This window comes from Carcharhinus amblyrhynchos, chromosome 21, assembly GCF_965287045.1.
Source record: "Carcharhinus amblyrhynchos chromosome 21, sCarAmb.v2.hapA, whole genome shotgun sequence".
Taxonomy (NCBI): domain Eukaryota; kingdom Metazoa; phylum Chordata; class Chondrichthyes; order Carcharhiniformes; family Carcharhinidae; genus Carcharhinus; species Carcharhinus amblyrhynchos.
This window is the reverse complement of record NC_137344.1, coordinates 14,201,128-14,223,806: the sequence shown is the minus strand read 5'-3', so window position 1 is coordinate 14,223,806 and position 22,679 is coordinate 14,201,128. Positions and strand designations below refer to the sequence as shown.

Genomic DNA, 22,679 nt, shown 5'->3' with positions numbered 1-22,679 from the left:
ATCTGGAATTAAGAATCTACTGATGACCATGAAGCTATTGTCAATTGTCAGAAAAATCCATCTGGTTCCTTTAGGGAAGGAAATCTCCCATCCTTACCTGGTCCAGCCTACATGTGACTCCAGAGCCACAGCAATGTGGTTGACCGTCAGCTGCCCTCGGGCAACTGGGCATGGGCAACAAATGCTGGCCAGCCAACGACACCCATGTCCCATGAATGAATAATAAAAAAAAACTGGCCCTCATTCTCAGACACTTATTCGAGCCTTTATGGGGTTTTACTCTGAGCAATTCTATCAATGCAAGGACAGAGGGTGACAATGTTAAAAATCAGCAGTGCCCTGATCAGTAAACAAGTCAACTGATGGGATAAAAGTATAAGAGCCAGCTGGAGCGAGGTATAGACCTGTCCGACTGAAAGCAGACCAGAGACAGACTGTCTCTGCATTGTAAAATTCCCTGTTCTTTTATCTCCTGCTGCAAATATAAACTAATCCCAAAAATAACACTGTCCTGCATGTCTCTGATCTGAGTGAACAACAGCAGTTTGCAATTTACCTCATGAGTTTACAGCATTGGCTCAGGAAACATTTATTTTTAAAATCCTTAAAGGGACAATGCCACCGTTACCCACCACAAAGGGCAGCTCACTCACTTGGTTTATAAGGGTTTGAACCTGTAATATATGTGGGGCGCAGCCTCTTTAAGAAGACGGATCAAATGACCCAGGGTATGGGGTGACCTGCCCAGGAAAGCACCTCCGCAGTCACTCGAGGGCTGGAGTGCAGAGAGTACAGTTCTTCAATAAACCCTCTTGTTCCTGTGGCTTGTCTTTGGTGTGACTTCTTTGAAGCTACACCACCCCTGACCCCCGATGTCTCAGACTTCACACAGTTAGAACTTAAAATTTTGTTGCCAAGAATTCCAAAATAAATGGATAATATGAAACTTATCACTGAGAGCTTTGCTATAAGATCACATCTTAAAATAAGAGATTTACATCCTATATTCTTTCCACACTTCACATTCCCATTCCCATGTAAGGTTGTGGAGAGTAATGACTCTTACCTTTTCACCAATAGCAATGCAAGCCTTTGAATCCAGGTCTCTAGGTGGGCTGCAGAGAGGAAACAAAAGGATTTCAGCTCACACTTCAGAAAACAAACTTGAGAATCTCCTACAACACGCGAGGGAACATCTTCACACGAGTTCAGCGGCAACACAAGCATCAGGCTGTATAAAACTGTGTGGAAGAGTTTCACTTAGATGGTAAGGTGGGGAGATGTGGTGTAGTGGTATTGTCACTGGACTAGCAAGCCAGAGATCCAGGGTAATGCTTTGAGGATCCCAGTTTGAATCCCACCATGGACGATGGCGCAATTTGAATTCAGAAGAACAAAACCTGGAATTAAAAGTCTAATGGTGAGCATGGATGGATTTTTGTAAAAACCCATCTGGTTCTTCTGTGTCCTTTGGGGAAAGAAATCTGCCAGCCTTACTTAGTCTGGCCTACTGGTGACTCCAGACACACAATAAGGTTGAATCTTAAATAGCCTTGTAATCTATTCAGTTCAAGGGCAATAAATGTCCAATAAAGAACAAACTCACCGAATGTATACAGCGAATATTACATGTATCTCAGTTGTATTCGGAGTGCAACTTTTTCCATGTGGACAACTTTTAAAATAATTTTGCAACATTTGTAAAACCATTGTAAAGTGTCTGAAATGTACTGTATTCATTGAGTCATAGATTATCTACAGTTCAGAAGAAGGCCGTTCGGCCCATTGAGTTTCATCATCAAAGAAATCATTAAAACCCTACAGTGCAGAAAGAGGCCATTGGGCCCATCAAATCTGCACCGACCACAATCCCACCCAGGCTCTCCCCCCATATCCCTACATACTTACCCACTAATCCCCCTAACCTACAAATCTCAGGACACTAAGGGGCAATTTTAATATGGCCAATCAACCTAACCCGCACATCTTTGGACTTTGGCAGGAAACCAGAGCACCCGGGGGAAACCCACACAAACACAGGGAGAACATGCAAACTCCACACAGACAGTGACCCAAGCCAGGAATGGAACCTGGGTCCCTGGCACTGTGAAGCAGCAGTGCTAACACTGTGCCACCATGCCACCTACCCCCCTTCCCCCAAAAGACTAGTTGTTAAACTAGGAGAACCTGAGGTGCTTTTCATTCGAATGATGAAGACCATCAAAGGTATGAAAGGTTTTGAGTAAGTCACCAAAATAATTTCCACTGGTTAGCAAGTGAGCGTTTTAAGGAGTTCTCAAATTAAGAGGTCATAAGTTAAAAGAAAACAAATCACCTTGAGAACAAAGATGAGGATTAGTAAGAAGTTATTTTAGGAAGTGACAAAACATAGAATGGCCTTTCAAACCAATGTTGAAAGCAGAGCCTCAATAAATTATTTTTGAAAAAAGATAAATAATTGAGAAAATAAAAATTCAGAAGGTTACAGGGAAAGGAACAGAGACAGAGTTTGAAAGGATAACTCTTCCAGACACTCAGCATAAACATGATGGGTCACATTATCTGCTTCTGTCCTAAAGTGACGTTATTGCTGCTTTTCTGAAAAAATATGCAGGGTAACGAAACAGTCTGACCAGTAAATTCTGAGGATTACATGTCTGAGGGCCAGGGCTAACCATTACTTGACAAATCTGGCTCAGTAGCTACATCTATTACTGGAAGGTAAGAATTAGGAGCAGAAGTAGGCCTTCGAGCCTGCTCCGCCATTCAATCAGATCATGGCTGATTTCTCCCTGGTCTCAAATCCAGCTCTGTACCTGTTCCCCACATCCCTTTAACCCATTTTTATGAGAAATACGTCTATCTCCTTGAAAACATTTAGTGATTCACGCTCCACCGTGTTTTGGGGCAGCGAGTTCCACAAATTCACCACCCTCTGCGAGAAGTAGTTCCTCCTCATCTCAGTTTTAAATCTACTGCCTCTCAATCTATACTTGTGACCTCTTGCTCTAGATTGCCCCAGAAGGGGACAGATTTGGTCTACGTTCACCAAATCAATCCCTTCTATATACCTTGATCAGATTTCCTCTCAGCCAGTATGAGCCAAATTGTTTAATCTCTCCTCATACATCAATCCTTTCATCTCTGGAATCAATCTGGTGAACCTCTTCTGAATTGCTTCCAATGCCACCACATCCTTCCTCAAATAAGGAGACCAAAACTAGACACAATACTCCCCCCAAGCATAGTCTCACCAACATCCTATTGCAATTACAACTACAACAACACTTTTCTCAAGAAGAGAATATTCATGCCCCTTTGGAAGTTAACTACAAGGCAAGGAGGCGTACAACCTAGGACTCCATCCCATCCCCCAGCTCCCCACTACCAAAAGGGAAGGAAACTAGATGGAGAACAGAGGAATCAGATCTTGCATTTCATTCATACATTGAAACACTGAGAAGCATGCATAAATCAATTGCCTGGGATTATTCTTCATTCCAGGAATGTTGCTACACCACATCCAAACATTTGTCAATTTTCCAATTCCACCCCCTCAGGCAAAGCTGGAAAGACAGATACAATTCAAGTTGCTGTACTTTCGCCTCAATTATTTCTGGTTTTCCCTTTTAAAACTTGCTCCCAAACCTTCTGGCCTCACATGCTGATCAGACCACAAATAGGCACACAAGAGATGGGTATCTCTCTCCTTTCCAATGACAGGAGTCCTCAAAGTTCTTGCGGCTGTTCTCCTCACATGCAGGAGTGGAGCTTTGAATACTTCTAGATTCCTCTTTATAAATTTCTTACAAAATTCCTTTAGCCTATGAAATGTTGGAATATTCTATTCTTCTTGTCCAAGTGCTGGTAAATGGAATTAGTATACATTGGTATTTGATGGTTGGCAGAGATATGGTGGGCTAAAGGACCTGTATCTGTGCTCTACGACTGGAATCTTACCACTCTTCATACCGGCAGGATTTTCCCATCCTACTGCAGTGAATGGCGATTTAGCTGGGTGCCAAGTTCTCTGACCTTCCTACAGTGGGAGCATGGCACGACAAAAGCTAGGATCGTGCCCTCTGACTTGTACCATGTGCAAGAGAACAGGGCCAGAACTCTCTGGCCGTTCTCACTGGTGGGACTCTCCGGTCCCGCCAGCAGCACACGCTCCCACCTGCAGGTTTTCTGGTAGCATGGGGTGACATCAATGGGAATTCTCATTGACAGCGGTGGGACCTCTAGCAAACAATGAACCAAATTCCACCGGTGGGAAATATGTGGCTGGGAAGCTGGAGAATCTCACCCCAGATCTACAGATTCCAGCCACTTGATTACAAAAGCAAGACGCATTTAGTAGAAGTGAACATTGCACTTAGCAGTTGAAGGATGAGCATTTAAAGAGCGCTTTGTATGTAAGGAAACATCCCAAGGTACCTCACAGAAACATTACAACACCAAGCCACAGAGGAGATCTTGGGGTAGATGACCGAAAGCTTGGCCAATGAGAGCAATTTTTTCAGGATTGTTCGAAAGGAGAAGAAGGCAAAGAGGTGGAGAGGAATAGGGAGGGAATTCCAGAGCTTAGACCGTTGAAGATACAGCTGTTATTGGTGGAGAGATTAAAATTGGAGATGCTCAAGAGGCCAGAGTTAGAGGTGCTGGGGAGATTACACAGATATGGAGGGGCGAGGCCATGACGGGGTTTGAAAATCGGGGTGAGAATTTTTAAACTGAGGTATTGTTTAACTGGTAGACAATGTTGTTCAATGAAGACAGGGGGATGGGGAATGGGGCTTGGTGCAAACATGGAGAGCAAAAATAATGGTAATCTCAGCAAAAGCTGACAGAGGAGAGGCACGAGAATCTGAACCTGACAGATACCAACTTTTCCAGCCGACACAAACTTACTCTTAGTCCATTGCAATTAAGCAGCTTACCTGTTAATAATATAACTCATCTTTTAAAACAGAAAATTTAACATCAGAGTACATTTACAAAGTACAAAAGTACAGATTAAGTTTTTTTGTAATGTGTGGAGTTTGCACATTCTCCCCGTGTCTGCGTGGATTTCCTCCTTATTGCTTTTTTTTAGTATTTTTTGCTGGCTTTTGAATTCTGACCAATCTTCTGACCTCCCACTAATCTTCACAGAACTGTAGATTTTTTCTTCCATGTCAATACTATATTTAACTTCTTTAGTTACCCATGGCTTTTCGTGAAATGGAAACAAAGACCGATTCACATTTATAAAGTGCCCCATCCCTAGGATACCCTCCAAAGGTTCTTTACTCCCTTTGAGGTGTAATCATCTTTTCTGTCAGCCGATGTGAACATAGCGAGAAAATGAGAAGGTGCCACAATCAGATAGAGAGAGGAGATCAGGACCCAAAGAGGGGGCCACACTAGGTAACAGCAGGTGCAAATAAATGTAAATGAGATGACAGCAAACTCACCAAAACAGGTCAGCATCTTAAATAAAGGGCAAAGAGAGAATGCAAAACAAAAAAAGTGTGACAATGCACAACTAGTCTTAAAAAAAATTATGACATTTACTTTCAACAATCTGAACACAAAAGCTGCAGGATAGTTGGAAAATAGTAACTAATAAAACAACCATTCATCACAAGCAGCTGACAATTTGCAAAGTATATCTGTTACTTGCACCTTACAAACTGACAGTAATGTCATCAGACACTAACATGCCGAGGGACATCATCTCAAGTCAGGAAGCAGAGATCAAAATGCCCCTGATTAAAATCAAGTGATAATTTTTGAATCAGAGTTTCGATCGTTTCACATCAATATTCCAGCTCATGATACTACAGTTTGTGGTCAGCAAAGCAATAATACATATGCAGCTCCTTTTAAATACATGCTCAGTTCCTGAGTCACTATGTTCATTCCACTAGGAAATCTATTGCGACAAGATCCTCGGTGTATGTAGACCGTACAATAGCCTTTAATCAAAATCTTTTCTCAGCTTCATGACTCATTGTTCCTCATCCTTGCCTTTTGAGTGAAAATATCAGGCAACAGGAGGGAGAAGAGGGGAGGGATGGTGTGAATAAAGTGAAAAGCAACTGTTATGACTGAAGACAACAATGAAATTTGCGACAATACTGTGCCTTTGAGAAATCTATTTTAGTCATGTTTCTTGTGCAAGGTCTGTTCTATGTACTCGAGCCTTTATGTATATGGCTGGCGTCCTCTATTGTTACTGCAACAGTATAATTTGTTAAAATATTTGCTTTAATCTCGACTAATGCTGTTTTGTTATTTTTAGTGTTCTCCTGAATTTGCAGAGCAGGGCTTGATTAAGTTGATTGATAGGTAAGATCATTTTATTGGGTATAACTAGGCTTTCACAAGCAGTCTGTTTTCTGGGATCTTTAGAGAGGTGGCTTCCTCTACATCTCTTGCTCTGTCTGAAGTGAAGACTGGAATCTGCCAAGAAATAAGTCTTTCCTCTGAGATTCTACTGTTTGGGAGTGGAGCTCTCTCTGGACATTGCTGCAGGAGAATTAGAAGACAAAGATCTGTCTGGATCACTCCCCAGAATGAGTCAAAAGCTGGAAATCTAGCATGATGTAACCATGTTCGGTTTCTATGCTAACTGATTCTAAAGAAGAGATCTCTGTTTATGTGGGGATACTGCTAAAGTGGAACATTAGAGATAGCTAGATGTTAAGAATTATACTTTGTCATGTTTAAGTATTTTAATTGGTAAAAGTTATGCTAGTTCTATTATAGCTGTGTTACTAAATAAGGTTCGTTTTAATGAAAGCTTCCTAGTGGGTCACTTGAATCATATTTTGAGTAAACACCTTATGCTCACCCTAATGCCAAAACCAAATGTAAAAGTTTGGGTGTAGGTTAACTTTGTAAAATACCATGGAGTTTCTGGCTTGGTTCTTAACAAACTCAAGAGCAACAACAAAGCAACCAGACCCACAAGCTTATGTTGCATTGTATACTCCAGCATGGCTCTCTCATTCACAGGATAACACTGGTAAAGGAATTCACAGTGTGACGACTTTTCATTTCCTTCTCCACAGTGCTGGGGCATGCAGTGGATAGTCATTAAACGTACAGACTATAATGAGAGTCTGTGAGGGCTCAGCTACACAGGTAGGAACTGGGAGTATTCAGCAGGACAATCAGCAACATTGCAGTTGTGTCAAGAGCAGATTGCTCCTGTGTAAAATTTGCTGCCCACTCTTGTCCATGTCCAGCTATCCTCCTCTGAATGACTAACTCTTGATGGAAATATCAGATATCATGCATGACAGTGCCATTCCATCCCAAAGGAATTGTAGAATTCCTCACAAATATCCAGAGATTGCAATGTCTATAAACTATCAATAAGAAGTTTCACAGCATCAGGTTAAAGTCCAGCAGGTTTATTTGGAATCATGAGCTTTCAGAGCACTGCTCCTTCATCAGGTGCCCACCCCAGTCCAACGCCAGCATCTCCACATTATTGCTATCAATAAGAAATAGGTAAATAATTTCAGAGAAACTGCTCTTAATCTACTTCAAATAAATGCCAACAATGTAAATGTACAATTGCGCCGTTATGCAACAATTGTTCATTTAAACAAAATGTTTTACCCAACAGGATTTATGAGTGATATTGATGTGTTTTGAATGAAAAGAATATTCAACTGAATTGTCCTGTCAGTCTAACTATTGTGAAGGAGCAGAGTAATGGAATGTAGAGGGGGTGGTGATGCAGGCTCACTTATTTCAGAACGGATGGTCAGAGTTTGGGAGCAGACAGTTTGGACACAATGGTGTAACTATGGCATTGCATTCCAGTGACATCAGTGAAGAGGAATTGGGTTTAAAGCTGCACCTAACAGTCATGAACTGAATGAAAGATGAAGACGAGATTGCCTTGAACCAGCAGTTGAACATGATAAACAGAACAGAGACTGAGAAGCACCAGTAGGTGCTAAGATACCAATATGACACGAGGGAACTAAGCCTCCTCTAATTTATGCAGTGTTAATTATTTCTTTAGGTCTTAATCAAATTTATAATAGATTTATTTTTAACATCCCAGCATCAAAGTTCTGCAGAATTAAAAGGTTTGCATTCATCACTTGTGTACCCACTCACCTGATGAAGGAGCAGCGCTCCAAAACCTCGTGATTCCAAATAAACCTGTTGGACTTTAACCCTGATGTTATGAGACTTCTTACTGTGCCCATCCCAGGCCAACGCCGCCATCTCCACATCCTGCGTACCTGGTATCACTTTTATCTCTTACAATTTTTGTTTAAAAGAAGTAACAACCCGCAAATCAATCGTACAACATGCCCACGCGAGTTTTTCAAACTATCGGATCCTTACATCCTCATTTCTTCAATAGCAAAACATCCAGCAAGCACTTAGGTTGTACTGCTTCACACATAGCAAGTATATTTATCATGTGTATATCCTCATCTGTTCATGCAAGAATTCCTAAAATTGCAGCAATGCAGTTACACTAACGGGATTCAGGTAATGAAATGTAAGCCCTCTGTAATATATGCATTTTAACAACGGGGCAAGGAAATAAAATTTGCAACCTTAGTATCCTATTCAACGCTAAGCCGAGATTCTGGCTCCACGTGCTCCCTCTCATAAAGGTGACTCACTTTCACTTCTGTAACATCACCTGCCTTCACCCAACCTCCTGTTGAAAAGCCTCTGCCACTTGTCACTATCAGATACAAGTGTCACAGTGGCCTCCAAGTCAGGCTCCCATTCATCCACTTCTATAAACTTCAGCTTGTCCAACACTCTGCCAACCACACCTTATCATGGCCAAGACCCTCCTGGCTTTCCTCACCATCATTAACCAACCCCAAGTCCCGCAACAACTCCAAGTTACAATTCTCATCCTAAATCTCTTCCGAGGTGCGCACCTTCCCAACTCTATAGTCTCCTACAGCACTGCAGCATCCAGCTGCGGGCCGTGAGCTCTTCATTTCAAAACTGCATTTTGTCCATCGCTCCACCACCTCTGTCATTTCATTAAGCCATTGATTGCTGGGATCCTGTCTAGAGTTCCTTCCTAAAACCAATCCACTTCTCTGCCTTTCCTCCTGAAGACTCTTCTTATAATCCACCTCTTTAACGAAGCTTACAATTCCCCTTTGAACATCTCCTCTGACTCAGCATCAATTGTTTTTAGTGTCTGTGAATCCTCTTGGGACATTTTAGTCCATGTTAAAGGCAGCATCTAAATACAAGTAGTTGTTTTGATCAAAAACATGGCCAGAATATCAGAAGGTGGCCAACACTGAGTTCCTAGTTTTAACAATTTGCAACTTTTCTCAGGCTCATCTTTCATAACAGCAGAATCATGGAGAAATCAATGTATTGACTCTTACTGAAGGAAACCTCCTTTATCTTGACTTATCAAGAGTCAAGAGAAGCTCAGGGAGTTCTGGGTAGACTGAGGCCAATGAGCATTTTCAATGCCTGGATGGTACTTTGAGAGAGAAGCTTGCTCCCTCTGCTACCATGTCCTCAACTACCCCCAAACCAACCCTGTGTACTCAACTGATTCTTATTCTATTGATCTGCTGTCAGACCAGACTTCTTATCCAACATCCAATACTGGATGGGCAGAAATTTTCTCTAATTAAATCATGGGAAGAGTGAAGCTGTTGTTTTCATTCCCCACTCCAAACTCTGTTCCCTAGCTACCAATTCCATCCGTCTCCCTGACGACAGTCTAAGATTACACCCAAGCTGTTTGCAAACCAGGAGTACAGTGTCTGACTTTAAGTTTAAAGTTTTTGATTAGTGCTACCAGTAGGCTTACATTAACACTGTAATTAAGTTATTGTGAAAATCCCCTAGTCGTCACATTCCGGCATCAGTTCAGATACAGTGGAAGGAAGAATTTAGCAATGGCCAATGTGTCTAACCAGCAAGTCTTTCGGACTGTGGGAGGGAAACCAGAGCATCCGGAGGAAACCTATGCAGACACAGGGAGAAGGTGCACACTCCACACAGACAGTGACCCAAGAGGTGTCCATTTTAAGACAGAGCATCACGGCAACACAGTGGTTAGCACTGCTGCCTCACAGTGTCAGGGACCTAGGTTCAGTCCTGGCTTGGGTCAGGGGGACTAGCTAGGGTAAATGCATAGAGATTTGGGGATAGGGCCTGGGTGGGATTGTGGTCGGTGCAGTTTTGATGGGCCAAATGGCCTCCTTCTGCACTGTAGGATTCTATGATTCATCTATGAGATAAGGAGTACTTTCATCTCCCAGGTTATTAATCTGTGGAATTCTCCAGGGGTTTGTTCAGACTGGGTCTTCGAATTTATTCAACATTGAGTTAGACTGATTTTTGTTAGACAAGGAAGTTAAGGGTTATGAGGGGCAGATGGGGAAAGTAAAACTGAGACAACAATCAGATCAGTCACACCTGGTCAAGCATAATCTTACTGAATGTAGAACAGACTCAAAGGGCCAAATGGCCTACTCTGGCTCCTAAATCCTATGTTCCTCATATCTCCTTTTGTGGCTCAGTGTCAAATTGTTTTATAATGTTCCTGTGAAGCATCTGGGACATTTCAATATATTAAAGATACCATATAATTGTAATTATGTAATTGTGGATAAAAATCAATCCGACTGGAACTGGAGCAGGAAGGAGGGACGCAGTTGGTCTAATGGCACCTCTGGCACTGTGAATGGAACCAGTTCAGGTCTGCATGAGGGTAAATTAAAACTAAGCAAAAAAGGTCTCTCAGAATCCAATTTCTTCCACTCTTTAAACTCCCGTTTGCAACTCTAAACATAGCACCAGATTTCCCATAAAACAGAATATTTCCTGGAATGCTGTCCTCATGACATTTTTCTAGATGCTATTTTGAATTTAAGCAACTCTACATCTGGACTAAATATACATCAAGCTGCATTTTTGATGACGACTGCACAAGACTCATGTTCTATTCATATGTACATTTAAGACCATAAGACGTACGAGCAGAAATGGGCTATTTGACCCATCAAGTCTGCTCTGTCATTCAATGAGATCATGGTTATTGTGATATGATAATCCTCAATTCCACTTTGCCTCCTTTATCCCCTTAACTTTTAATTCCCTACCTGATTACAGGTTTGTCTATCTCAGCTTTGAACTTAATTAACAACCCAGCCAGTACAGCCCTTTGTGGTAAAGACTTCCACAGATTCAGTACCCTCAGAGAAGAAATTCCTCCTCATCCCGATCTTCAATGGGCGAGCTTTTACTCTGAGGTTATGCTCTATGGTCCTAGACTCTCCCACAAGAGGAAACAACCTCTCAGTAGCTACCCTGTTAAGCCCCCTGAGAATCCTGTATGTCTCAATAAGATTTTAAATAAATGTTATGTATTGTTTTCTTGTGTAATTTAACTTCAAGCTGTTTTGAAGAGGGAGGCCACAAGCCTTATAATATTTGGCATAATAGTAATTTTGGAGAAATTCTGGAATTGTCTATTAAATATTAAATCACTGACCATTACTACTCCTGGTTTCAGAGGGACATAATAAGATCTGTACCCTGATCATGTAATAAATCCATCTGAGAAAAGTAGTCACATCCATCATATCACCGCGAATATCAACTAGAAATTAAGATAAATATTAGCGAAGCAGGAAATTTATTTAATTTGTAAAAATAGCCATATCTAATTCAGATCTTTTGTACACTGGTTTTGTGTCAGTAGTTGCAAATCCAAAGCTGGAGCAATATTCATATATAGAATAAATGGTCTGTCCTTCTTTTCCACATGCACATTGGTCACATGCCATCCTGTCTTCTCACGGCTAACACGACCAAAGGGGCATTATCCCAAGACGCTGGAATGTCAGATGGATGGTCAATATTACTGGCCAAATGGCATTTCTGATTCACTGATCAAAAACATACGTGTGTAATAGCTGAAACTTGGTGGAATATTATCAGCTGATTGAAGAAGTGCGGGAGAATAAGGTTAATCAAGTTACATCAGCTGACACCAAAAATGCTGGATAATCTCAGCAGGTCTGGAAGGAGAAAAAAGAGCTGATGTTTCAAGTCCAGATGACCCTTTGGCAAAACCCCCTTCATATCAGCTGAGTCCACATCAAAATGAATCAATCTGAAAATATCTTTGCAGTTTCTGCACGGTACGTACAATGAGAGATGATGCAAGCCAATTTTGAAAGTTATTTCATCTCCTTATTCACTGCCCTCTCCCTTGTCCCCAGCCACAATTTCTTTTATTTCCAACACCTGAGAAGCAGGTGAGCCTCAGGCCATTTCCAATGATCAGGATACTTGGAGGCACACATCTGTCAGCTGACAGTGAATCACCTCCTGGTTTAATCTTTCTCCCTGTGTATTGAGTCTGTCAGCACCACATCAAACCCTGTGACTGAATGAAGTGGGAAGAATCAAACATCCGTCCCGCTGCTCAGCAGTGCCAGACATCCGGTCTTCCTACTCGCTGAACTCAACACTTGTTTCCGTTTTTGTAAAAAGCAGCTTGGAATTGGTCAAGTATACAATAAATTAGTGCAATGCCCGCTTGAAATTGGAAAGCTTCAAACTGAAGCATTAGCAGCCAAAAAGAAATCCCTCTGCTCTCTCATTATTATCAGTCTGAATCAGCAATGGGTCTGAGCAGCAGCACTTTCTCCACAGGGGACAAATTTCCTCAAACTAAAACTGCGATCATATGGAGTCCAATTGGTCCTAATTCAATGCAATCTCTCAAAGAGGCAAGAAGAAGAAAAGGACAGTAAAGAAATATGAGATTGTCAAACATATCAGCTAGAAATCAAATGCCAAAAGTCAGAATCTGCTCTAAATGATTGAATTGTGATACAATTCTACCTTTAAGAAATGTTTTGCTTTCAGTCATGCTCTCTGCAGTTTGTAAGCTGGCCTTTTGGTTTCATTGTGGCACCAGCTGTCTGCTAGAAGTCCTTTTATTTCTGCTTCAATGACTTAAAGAACTTTTGTTTATTTTTATTCTGGACTTTAGGTACTTTCTGGGATTTTACGACCTTTTGCATTGTGAGGGGGAAGATTTATTGACAAGGTGGTCCCTTCCCAGAAGAACCCAAGGATTCATTTTCAGTTTTGATTTTAGAGTCAGAAGCTGCCCTGGTTGTCAAATGGCAGGCAGGTTTTCTCTCTCTTGCTCTGGGATTATACATTCTGCTGGCTAGCTGGCAGCAAGTCTCCTTGCCTTCCTGGAGTAAAAGTTCTGCTGTTGGTGGTTTGTTAGCTAGTGATTAGATTCTCTCTCTTTCTCTCTATTGTTTTGGGAAGCTGTTCTGTGTATGCATCAAGAGAGCTGCAGCATTTAACCAAAGGACTGAGTTCCTGCATCACCTGAGCATTCATATTTTCTGTGTTAAGCCTGTGGCAAGGGTTTTGTTCATGGGATTGGTTTGGTCAGAATGGTATTTAGCTGTTAAGATTTAATGAATATCAATTTTTTTGTTTGTAATTGGTAAACATTATTGTTAATTTTCTTTCTATACATGTTAACTGTATTCTTAAATAAACTTTGTTTGATTAAAGCTCCCTATTGGGTCATTTGAATCATGCCTGAAGTGAAACATCTCATGCTTATCCTAGCCAAATTCAAGATGCAAAATTTATGCTACAGGCGGACTTCATAAAACACTTTGGCGTTTCTGACCTGAACTATACTGGAATTAATTAAACTGTAACTTTTCTGCCTTACATCAGGTTTTAAACACAACCAACAAAGACTTGAATCATTGAACACCCTAGCTTAGCACCTATGCCAGGACTATTCACTCAGTCACTGTACTCTCTAATTAACAAATACAAGTCAACACTGTGAGCAATGGCAGTCCAATTCTACCTTTGTTCCTCTCTCTACCCCACCTCAAGGAACTTCGTAATTAGTTGCAATCATTTCACAAGCCCAACTCTCACCAACACACTGCCATTACCAAAGGAATAATTTATTCCTGCCTAGGTTATTTCCTTCAGTTAGAATCTTACCTCCTGTAACAGATTAAAAACCAACATCTACTTAACCAAATGATGGTAGGAATAATGGTAGGAAGGACTATTACTTACGTGGAGAAAAACTGCAGCAGGCGACGGTGCAGAGGGACCTCGGGGTCCTTGTGCATGAGTCGCAAAAACCCAGCCTGCAGGTGCAGCAGGTGGTCAGGAAGGCTAATGGGATGCTGGCCTTCATAGCGAGGGGGATTGAATATAAAGGTAGGGAGGTCTTGCTGCGGCTGTATAGGGCATTGGTGAGGCCGCAGCTGGAGTACTGTGTGCAGTTTTGGGCGCCGTACTTACGCAAGGATATTTTGGCCTTGGAGAGAGTGCAGAGGAGGTTTACTAGGCTGATGCCGGAGTTGAGGGGGTTGAGCTATGAGGAGAGGCTGAATAAACTAGGCTTGTACTCGTTAGAGTTTAGAAGAATGAGGGGAGATCTCATTGAGACGTATAAGATGATGAATGGGATGGATAGGATAGAGGTGGAGAGATTCTTCCCGCTCAGAAAGGACAGTAGGACTAGGGGGCACAGCCTCAGGATAAAGGGGAGGCGGTTTAGAACGGAGTTGAGGAAGAATTTCTTCACTCAAAGGGTGGTGAATCTCTGGAATTCTCTGCCCGTTGAAGTGGCGGAGGCTGCCTCGCTAAATATTTTTAAGACGCGGGTTGATGGGTTTTTGATAACAGAGGGGATTAAGGGTTATGGGGAGAGGGCGGGAATGTGGAACTGAGACACGACAGATCAGCCATGATCTTATTGAATGGCAGGGCAGGCTCGAAGGGCTAGATGGCCTACTCCTGCTCCTATTTCTTATGTTCTTATTATGTTCTTATAATCATCTTATTAGATATTACATAGAACAATCCCACCTGCCAGTTTGCCCACATGGTCATGCTGTTTCCTTCACATTTATGCCAGTAATGGTGAAATGCCATCCATTTTTGATAAAAGAATCTTTTCAAAACATTACTCAAAATGTTATCCACCTGGTCACCCCAACCTTGCATCTGCTCTACGGTTTTAATAACCTTGCGCTCCTGCCTCATATTGAATAGTCCCAAATTTCAGCAAATTGTGATTACTTACGTGGGGCTTGCCTGTGGCTGCTCGAAAACCTCCTTTGACAACTTCAATCCCCGGCTCTTTTTCTTACCTGTTCAGACATAAAGCACAGAAAGAAAGATGATTTTGAACTGGCATCCTGCACCTTTACTGAGGTGGAATCATAACTTCACAAATATTGGGCAAAGTTAACTATTGTCTTTGCAGAAATCATAGACACAGCATAGGAGGCCATTCGAATCATTATGTTTGTAAAGGCAAAGTCACCATAGTCCCAGATGACCATAGGCTTCTCTCCCCTTTGAGGAGGGGTGTGGGGGGATGACTGGTGCTGATTTAACCTGAGGATCATCACACCTCAGGCAAGGGGCAATGTTGAGAAAATGGGTCTTCAACAATAACCTCAGCTGGCACGAGAATTGAACTTACATACTTGCCATTACTCTGCATCACAAACTAATTGGTACAAGCTCTTTGAAAGAGCTATCCACTCTATCCCATTCCTCCCCATCCCCTTAATTTCCCAGAGCCCTGCAAATTTTCCCTTTCAAGTATTTATACAGTTTGGTTTTAAAAAATACAACTAAATCTGCTTCCACTAATCTTTCAGGCGATGCATTCCAGAATTCCCTAGATTTTTTTTCGCCAATTATCTAAAATCTGTGTCTCCTGGGTACTGCCTCTCCTGCAAGAGTTAACATATTTATTCTGTCAAATCCCTTTATAATTTGGACACCTCCTATTAAATTTCCTTTTAACCTTTTCTGTTTTTGGTCCTCCATGACAACACTGTAGTTAAGAAACCCAACCAATGCTTCTACTTTCTCAGGAGGCTAAGGAAATTTGGCATGTCTGCTAAGACTGTCATCAACTTTTATAGTTGCATCATAGAAAGCATTCTTTCTGGTTATATCACAGTTTGGTATGCCTCCTGTGCTGTCCAAGATTGCAAGAAACCATAAAGAGTTGCGAATGAAGCTCAGTCCATCGCGCAACCAGCCTCCAATCCACTGACTCTGTCTACACCACCCACTGCCTCAGAAAAGCAGGCAGCATAATCAAGGACTCCACGCACCCTGGACAATCTCTCTTCCACTTTCTTCCGTTGGGAAAACGATACCAAAGTCTGAGATCGCATACCAACTGACTCAAAAACAGCTTCTTCCCTGCTGCTGTCAGACTTTTGAATGGATCTACCTTAGATTAAATTGATCCTTCACTACACCTTAGCTATTACTGTAACATTACATTCTGCACCCTCTTCTCTCCTTCTCTATGAACGGAACCTTTGTCTGTATAGCACGCAATATTTTTACACACAATAACAGGACAAATCAAAAATTCAAGAACAATCCCAGTTTCTCCAGATCCATTCTATCCCTTAGAATGGAAAAATGATGTTTCCTGCTTGTGTGAAGTAGATAAGATGGGCAAATGATTATTAGTCTAGCGTAAGCACTTTCCCACCTTTCCGTGAATCATGTAGGGAGTGAGAAGAGGGAAGAAAATTCAAATGGGTCAAATGCAAAAGTCTGACCATCCACCAAAAGCTTCTCATCACAGCTTCATTCCAGTCTGGGCATTATAACCTTCACTGCAATTCTCAAGGTCATGGCTGTATCAGAGGCATTTAAACATCAGAAATGAAAGAATTCACCAGTGGCAATTTTAATGTAGGAATGACCTTCCAGTGATAAAACTTCAACCAAGTATTAAACAAAAATGAGAGATGGGAAAAGGGTGAGTTGAAAGTGAAAACTGGCATAAGTGTTGCACCAATTCAGTTAAGGCAATTAGTGTCAACCTCTGTTTATGCATGTTGCGTGCATGTGTAGTATGTGTGCATGCATGGCAGGGCCGAATGGAATAAGTTCGTCCTGTCACATGTAAAAAACAAATGACCACTTGTTAATCCAACCACATGACTGAAAGCAGACCTCACAGTGGCGGTGAAAACGAGGAGAATAAGGATCCTTTTATGAGGAACAGACAGCTAGCTAGCGTGCACCTCAATAACACCAACATTTGTGACCTGAGGTTTTTAGCTTTCCTGTGTGGTTTTGCTTTTCATTTATCAAACCATTACAAAAGTATCATAAATCAAATATTGACTTTGTGTTTTAGTAAATACAAAGTTATGTGTACAGAATCATTTACTTAAGCTATTCACATTTTCAAGAAAGTAAATATCATTTTTCATTCACCCCCATGTTTTCATGTATACATAGGATAGGCCAACAAATCTTAATTTTATTTTCAAAACTAATCAACTTTTTTTTCTCTTGAAAATGATGAATGCTGGATACTTAATTTGGCTGCAATAAAGAATTGGATTTAAAAAATCTCAGTTTCTTGACATAACAAGCCAATATACTACCCTTCTCATTGCTTCTGTAGTTTGAAAAAGTGGGTCATAGTGCAACTGAAATCTCCATCCTTGCATTTTTACATCACAATTGCAGTTTCAAGAGCATTCCAGTTCAAGTATTGCTGCTTTTCCAAAATTTACTTTTAAGTGCTGTCAAACCTACCACACCTCATTCCATAAGATATTACCCACTGACTCACCTTCTGTATTGTTATTACATCAGCCTGACATCAACCACAGGCTTCTTTCCCAGCCTGGAGACCCTTTGCCCACCACCATAGCCCAAATGACATTGGAGGTGGCAGATTAATCCTCACAGGTGCCTGGAGACAATTACCTTCACTTCAAATTAAACAGAGTTCACCGGCTGCACTGAGCACTCAACCCAGTTGTGGTTATAGAATCATAGAATCCCCACAGTGCAAAAGGAGACCGTTCAGCCCATTGACTGCACTGACTACAATCCGACCCAAACCATATGCCCGTAACCCTGCATATTTACCCTGCTAATTTCGTGACACGAAGGTCAATTTATCACGGCCGATCAACCTAACCGGCACATCTTTGGACTGCGGGAGGAAACAGGAGCACCTAAAGGAAACCCACACAGATACAGAGAGAATGTGCAAACTCTATACAGGCAGTGACCCGAGGCCAGAATCGAACCCAGGTCCCTGGCACCATGAAGTACCAGTGTTAACAACTGTGCAACTTTACCAGTTATTTACAAAAACTGTGGTTTTAAGCTTGTGAGAAACAATATGATTGGATGCCTATCCAAAAGCTTCTATTTGAACCAATATAACATGTCACATGCTCAATGCTTTAACTGGCACCTGCTCACAACTGCCACAGATTTACCTGTGCATTTGACAGAAGTTGTTGGACAAATTCCACCAGTCTCTGAGAAAAATTGCATCTCAGTTATGATTCTTTGCCAATTCCATGCTAATCTGTGCATCAAGTCGACACAGAACTTGCTGAAAGGAATCTCCCGGAAGGTCGGTTCCCCAATAATTAAAGGCACATGAACGCCTCTTATTAATAATACTCGCGTCAGGTTCCTCATTGCTCAATGTCTACAGTAGGCTTAGTTGATATCCAGGGACAAAAAGGGTCCCCTCTCTCTGTAAAGAATGACGGGGGCTTTTTGATGGCCCTTGATTTAATCTCAATTCATTGGAGCTGTCTGGAATGGGGCTCAAACTCATCATCTTCTGGTAGAGATTCAATACTGAAACAGGCGAGTGACTCACTTGCATTCCCCAGGTGTCGTTTTGCAACCAGTGCAGCATTTGTTTGCAACAGCTTCAGAGAAGAAAGAGGAATTCTTCAGCTCTCTGGGTGTTCGTGTCAGCAGCACCTCAACTGGTAGCTCTCTCTTCTCTGATTCAAATTGCAATTCAGAGAGTTAAATATAAAAATCCAGGCTGAAACAGAAGTGAGGGATTGCTGCACTGTGGGAGATGCCATCTTTCAAATGAAACAAAAACTGAGGCCCAGGTGTGAAAATTCCCATGGCACTATTTCAAACAACAGCAAGTGAGTTAACCCCATGTTCTTAGCAGTATTTATGCCTCAACAAATATTACTAGAACAGATCGTCCAATCATTGCTGTTTGCTGTGTGCAACGGTCAGCCATGTTTCCTTCACCACAATAATAACTGCACTCAATGTGTTTCATCATATGTAAAGTGTTTTAGGGTGCCCCAAGGTTGTGAAAGCGCTATAGAAATGCAAATCTTTCTTCTCAAGGCCATCATGTCAGTCTCAAACATTATTTTTCTACACATGTATTTCTCAAACTATTCCCATCCACCAGCTGTGACTTTTTGTCAACTTTCTTAATTCCCTTCCATAGCATCAGATGATCTTGCGGCACTTATTGCTGGACAATCTTTATGCATCAAAACTGCACCAAAATCCACTTCCGAAACACCCTCGTTGATGTTGCACCAGCCAGCAAGTATCCGGACATTTAAAGCTTCAATTCTGTTTCAGTCAGCACATTATCACTACATAACAATACCCAATATTCACTCTATTCAGTACATTGGTTGGTCTTTGGTGGCTATTTCATAAAAGACAATTTTTCACACAAGTAATGCTGAAAATCTGGAACTTTCTGCCTCCAATGACTGAGAGTGCTGGGGCAACTGCACAGAATTGATAGATTTTAAATCAAATAATGGTGTCAAGAGTAACTGAGCTAAGATGAGTAAATGGATTTGAAATACAGATTAGCCTTGATATAACTCAATGACAGAATATGCTCATGGGGCTGAATGGTCTATACCTGTTACTATATTACTACTGATGCAGTCCACATCCAAATGCAGCAAGACCTGAACACAGGTCTTAACACAGAAGGTGAGAGATCTCGGTCCATCTAGCTTTGCACAGTTAGTAAACGGCATTGTACTAACTTAAAATTAGGCCAATTCACAGAAATTTTCTTTTTTAATGAGCAGTTTTTTTTTCATCTCCACATGCCAATCAAATACACTGCTTTCTATCTTTCAGATCTCCCAAGATAAAACTAAATGCCCAAAGGGCAGGAAAACAGGAGTATTTCCTGCCTGTTTTTTGGGTGTACTTACCTGAATGAATCTTTGACACTCATTACAGAGTACCTCAGCAGGATTCATTCTGGTAACTTGTGGGGGGGGCGGGGGGGGGAGGTGGTGCTATTCTCACAACAGGCTGGCAGCATAGCGCAACAAAAAAGCACTTGAGAGATTCATGACCAGTGTATTGTTGTTCAGCAATGCAACGGGCCAGGAGAATTCCAGCCAAGATAATCAACCATTTATTCCTGTAGTCACACATCCTCCAGAAACCCCCCAAACTTTGGTATCCTCAATGTGTTTGATCTAGTTTTTGCTCTTGCTGAGCTGCATTGAGAAAGATGCATTATATAACTAGTGCCAAACAATGATGAATTGCTTTTAAACATAAATATTGTCCCCTCATTTCTGAGTGGAACTAAATGATCTCAAAGAAGGCTGATTTCTAGTTTTTCTTCATTTGGCCAATATCAATGTTACCATCACAAGGAAAAGGAAGATTAGCAACAGAAAAATTGCATGTTATATGTTAACTAAAGGCAAACTGTTGAAGCAGTCAGTGACATCAATAAGGACCCTTCACATTCACCCCTGCCTGAGCAAAGCCTGCATCAATGAAATCACAAAATAGGATCTCGTAGAGTTAATCTGGGTGGACCACAATTACATCATTAACTTTAAGGGGAGACAACTATTCCTTTTTAAAAGTGATCCCATGAGCCAGCTGCAAATGCAGACAAATCCAACCAAAAACAACTCTGCCTTATAAAGTTTGCAAAGAGGAAAGTAAAGTTTATTTATTACTGTCACAAGTAGGCTTACATTGACAGTGACCTGAGCTGAGAATCAAACTCAGGTCCCTGGCATTGTGAGGTTAACCATGGTGCCGCCCCTTCTATTGAACACAGTTAGTATAATAACCTTATCTACAGTGCCTCTCCACCTGCTTCCAAGAATAGGAAGAGAACACAAAGTCAGCCAATCCTGGAAATGAATAATTTGCCTCCATATTCTATTACTAGGAGTTTAATACTTTTATTACATATTATTTACCGTAGTTTAGTGAAGCAACACACAGGTGAGTGCCTGCAATTTTAAAACTGAAAATCTGCAGCTGATAAAGTTTCCATTTAACTGGGGCTAGCAGATAAAATTCAGGAGAGTGAACACAGGAGAGTAGTTTGAGATTTCCAATTTCTCAAAGTGTTGTGGAATGTTAGTGTAAAATTCATCCAGGTGCAGCACATATGCTGTAATAGCTAAGTCAATTACAATTAATCATTCTAGTCACTTGGTAGCACAGAGCTTCAGTATTGCAGAAAAAGAGACAGGCTGTTGAAGCTTTTCATTCTGCACTCATCAGGACAGAATCATTAACACCGCAATGAAGTTACTGTGAAAATTTCCCAGTCACCACTCTCCAGCACCTGTTCAGATTCATCGAGAGAGAATTTAGTATGGCCAATGTACTTAGTCAGTACTGATTTTTCAGACTGTGGGGGGAAACCCACACAGACACGAGGAGAATGACAAACTCCACACAGACAGTGATCCAAGCCAGAAATTGAACCCGGGTCCCTGATGCTGTGAGGCAGCAGTGCTAACCACTGTGACACCATGCCATCCCAAGTCAGACAGCTGTCATTGCTAACCACTGTGCCACCATGCCACCTCCGATCAGACAGTTGTCATTGTCAGCCAGAGTTTGCATATCACTGTTTCAAGAATAACAGCTCTAAGGCACTTAGCAGGTAAATCATTCCAAAGGAGCAGAGTTACGACACTGTAGAAGCTGCCAAGATGAGACAATTTGCAAGCATGCACAGACAGAATGGGAGAAGAACACATTGATTACATGCATCTTGGTCCTACCCAATGTGCATGAATACAGGTCTCTACATATGGATACAGTCTGAGACAAGCTAAAGCTTTTTGGTGAAACCGATCTCCATGAGATGTCCGATCTGTCTGATGCATTGTAGTAAGTTGTAGCAGTACAACTACACAGCATACAGTTCCAAGGCTGATCACCAGGTTGTGAATACAGGTAAGAAGAAGCTACACAACTACAGGAGGGGAAAGGAATAGAATGATATGTTGATATGGTTGAGAAGGTAGGGGAGGTGGCTTGTGTGTTGCACATACACTGACAGAGACCTGTTGGCCAAATGGCCTGTTTCTGTGAGATACAATTGTGCGTAATTCAAGACATGCAGTTCAGTTTTCTATCAGTGAATTCACTAGAAAGTGGGAAGAGAGGGATCCCATATCAGCTATTAAAATATACCATTTGGTGAATGGTTTGGAGGGCGGTTTGAGATTTCCAATTTCCAAAAGTCTTGTGGAATATTGGAGTAAAATTCATCCAGGTGCAGCATATGTGCTGTAATAACTAAGCGAATAACAATCACTCATTCCAGTCACTTAGTAGCACAGAGCTTGAGTATTGTTAAAGAAAAGAAACAGGCTATGAAAGCTTTTAATCTTGCACTCATCAGGACTGAATAGCAAGAATAGCAAATTTCAAAGGGAGCAAAGGGTGCTGATTGTTTGGTAAGTAGACTCTGATTGGTGGAGGGATTGCCATGGAGAATGCAGCAGGGAGCAATTAATTGCCATGCTTTTGTTTAAATTCAAATCAGGCAAGTTGTC

At 41.5% G+C, this 22,679-nt stretch overlaps 1 protein-coding gene across 2 annotated transcripts in view; it reads right to left on the bottom strand.

Annotated features, from left to right (window-relative positions):
- The window catches only part of map2k6 (mitogen-activated protein kinase kinase 6), a 107,461-nt gene that overhangs the window by 65,015 nt on the left and 19,767 nt on the right, over nucleotides 1-22,679 (bottom strand). For both annotated transcript variants that reach the window (XM_080209189.1, XM_080209190.1), the window contains exons 2-3: nucleotides 15,116-15,182; nucleotides 1,067-1,115 (exon numbers count right to left, since the gene is read on the bottom strand). In XM_080209189.1, coding sequence (XP_080065315.1) covers nucleotides 1,067-1,115; nucleotides 15,116-15,182 — 116 coding nt within the window. The remainder of the gene's footprint in view (nucleotides 1-1,066; nucleotides 1,116-15,115; nucleotides 15,183-22,679) is intronic.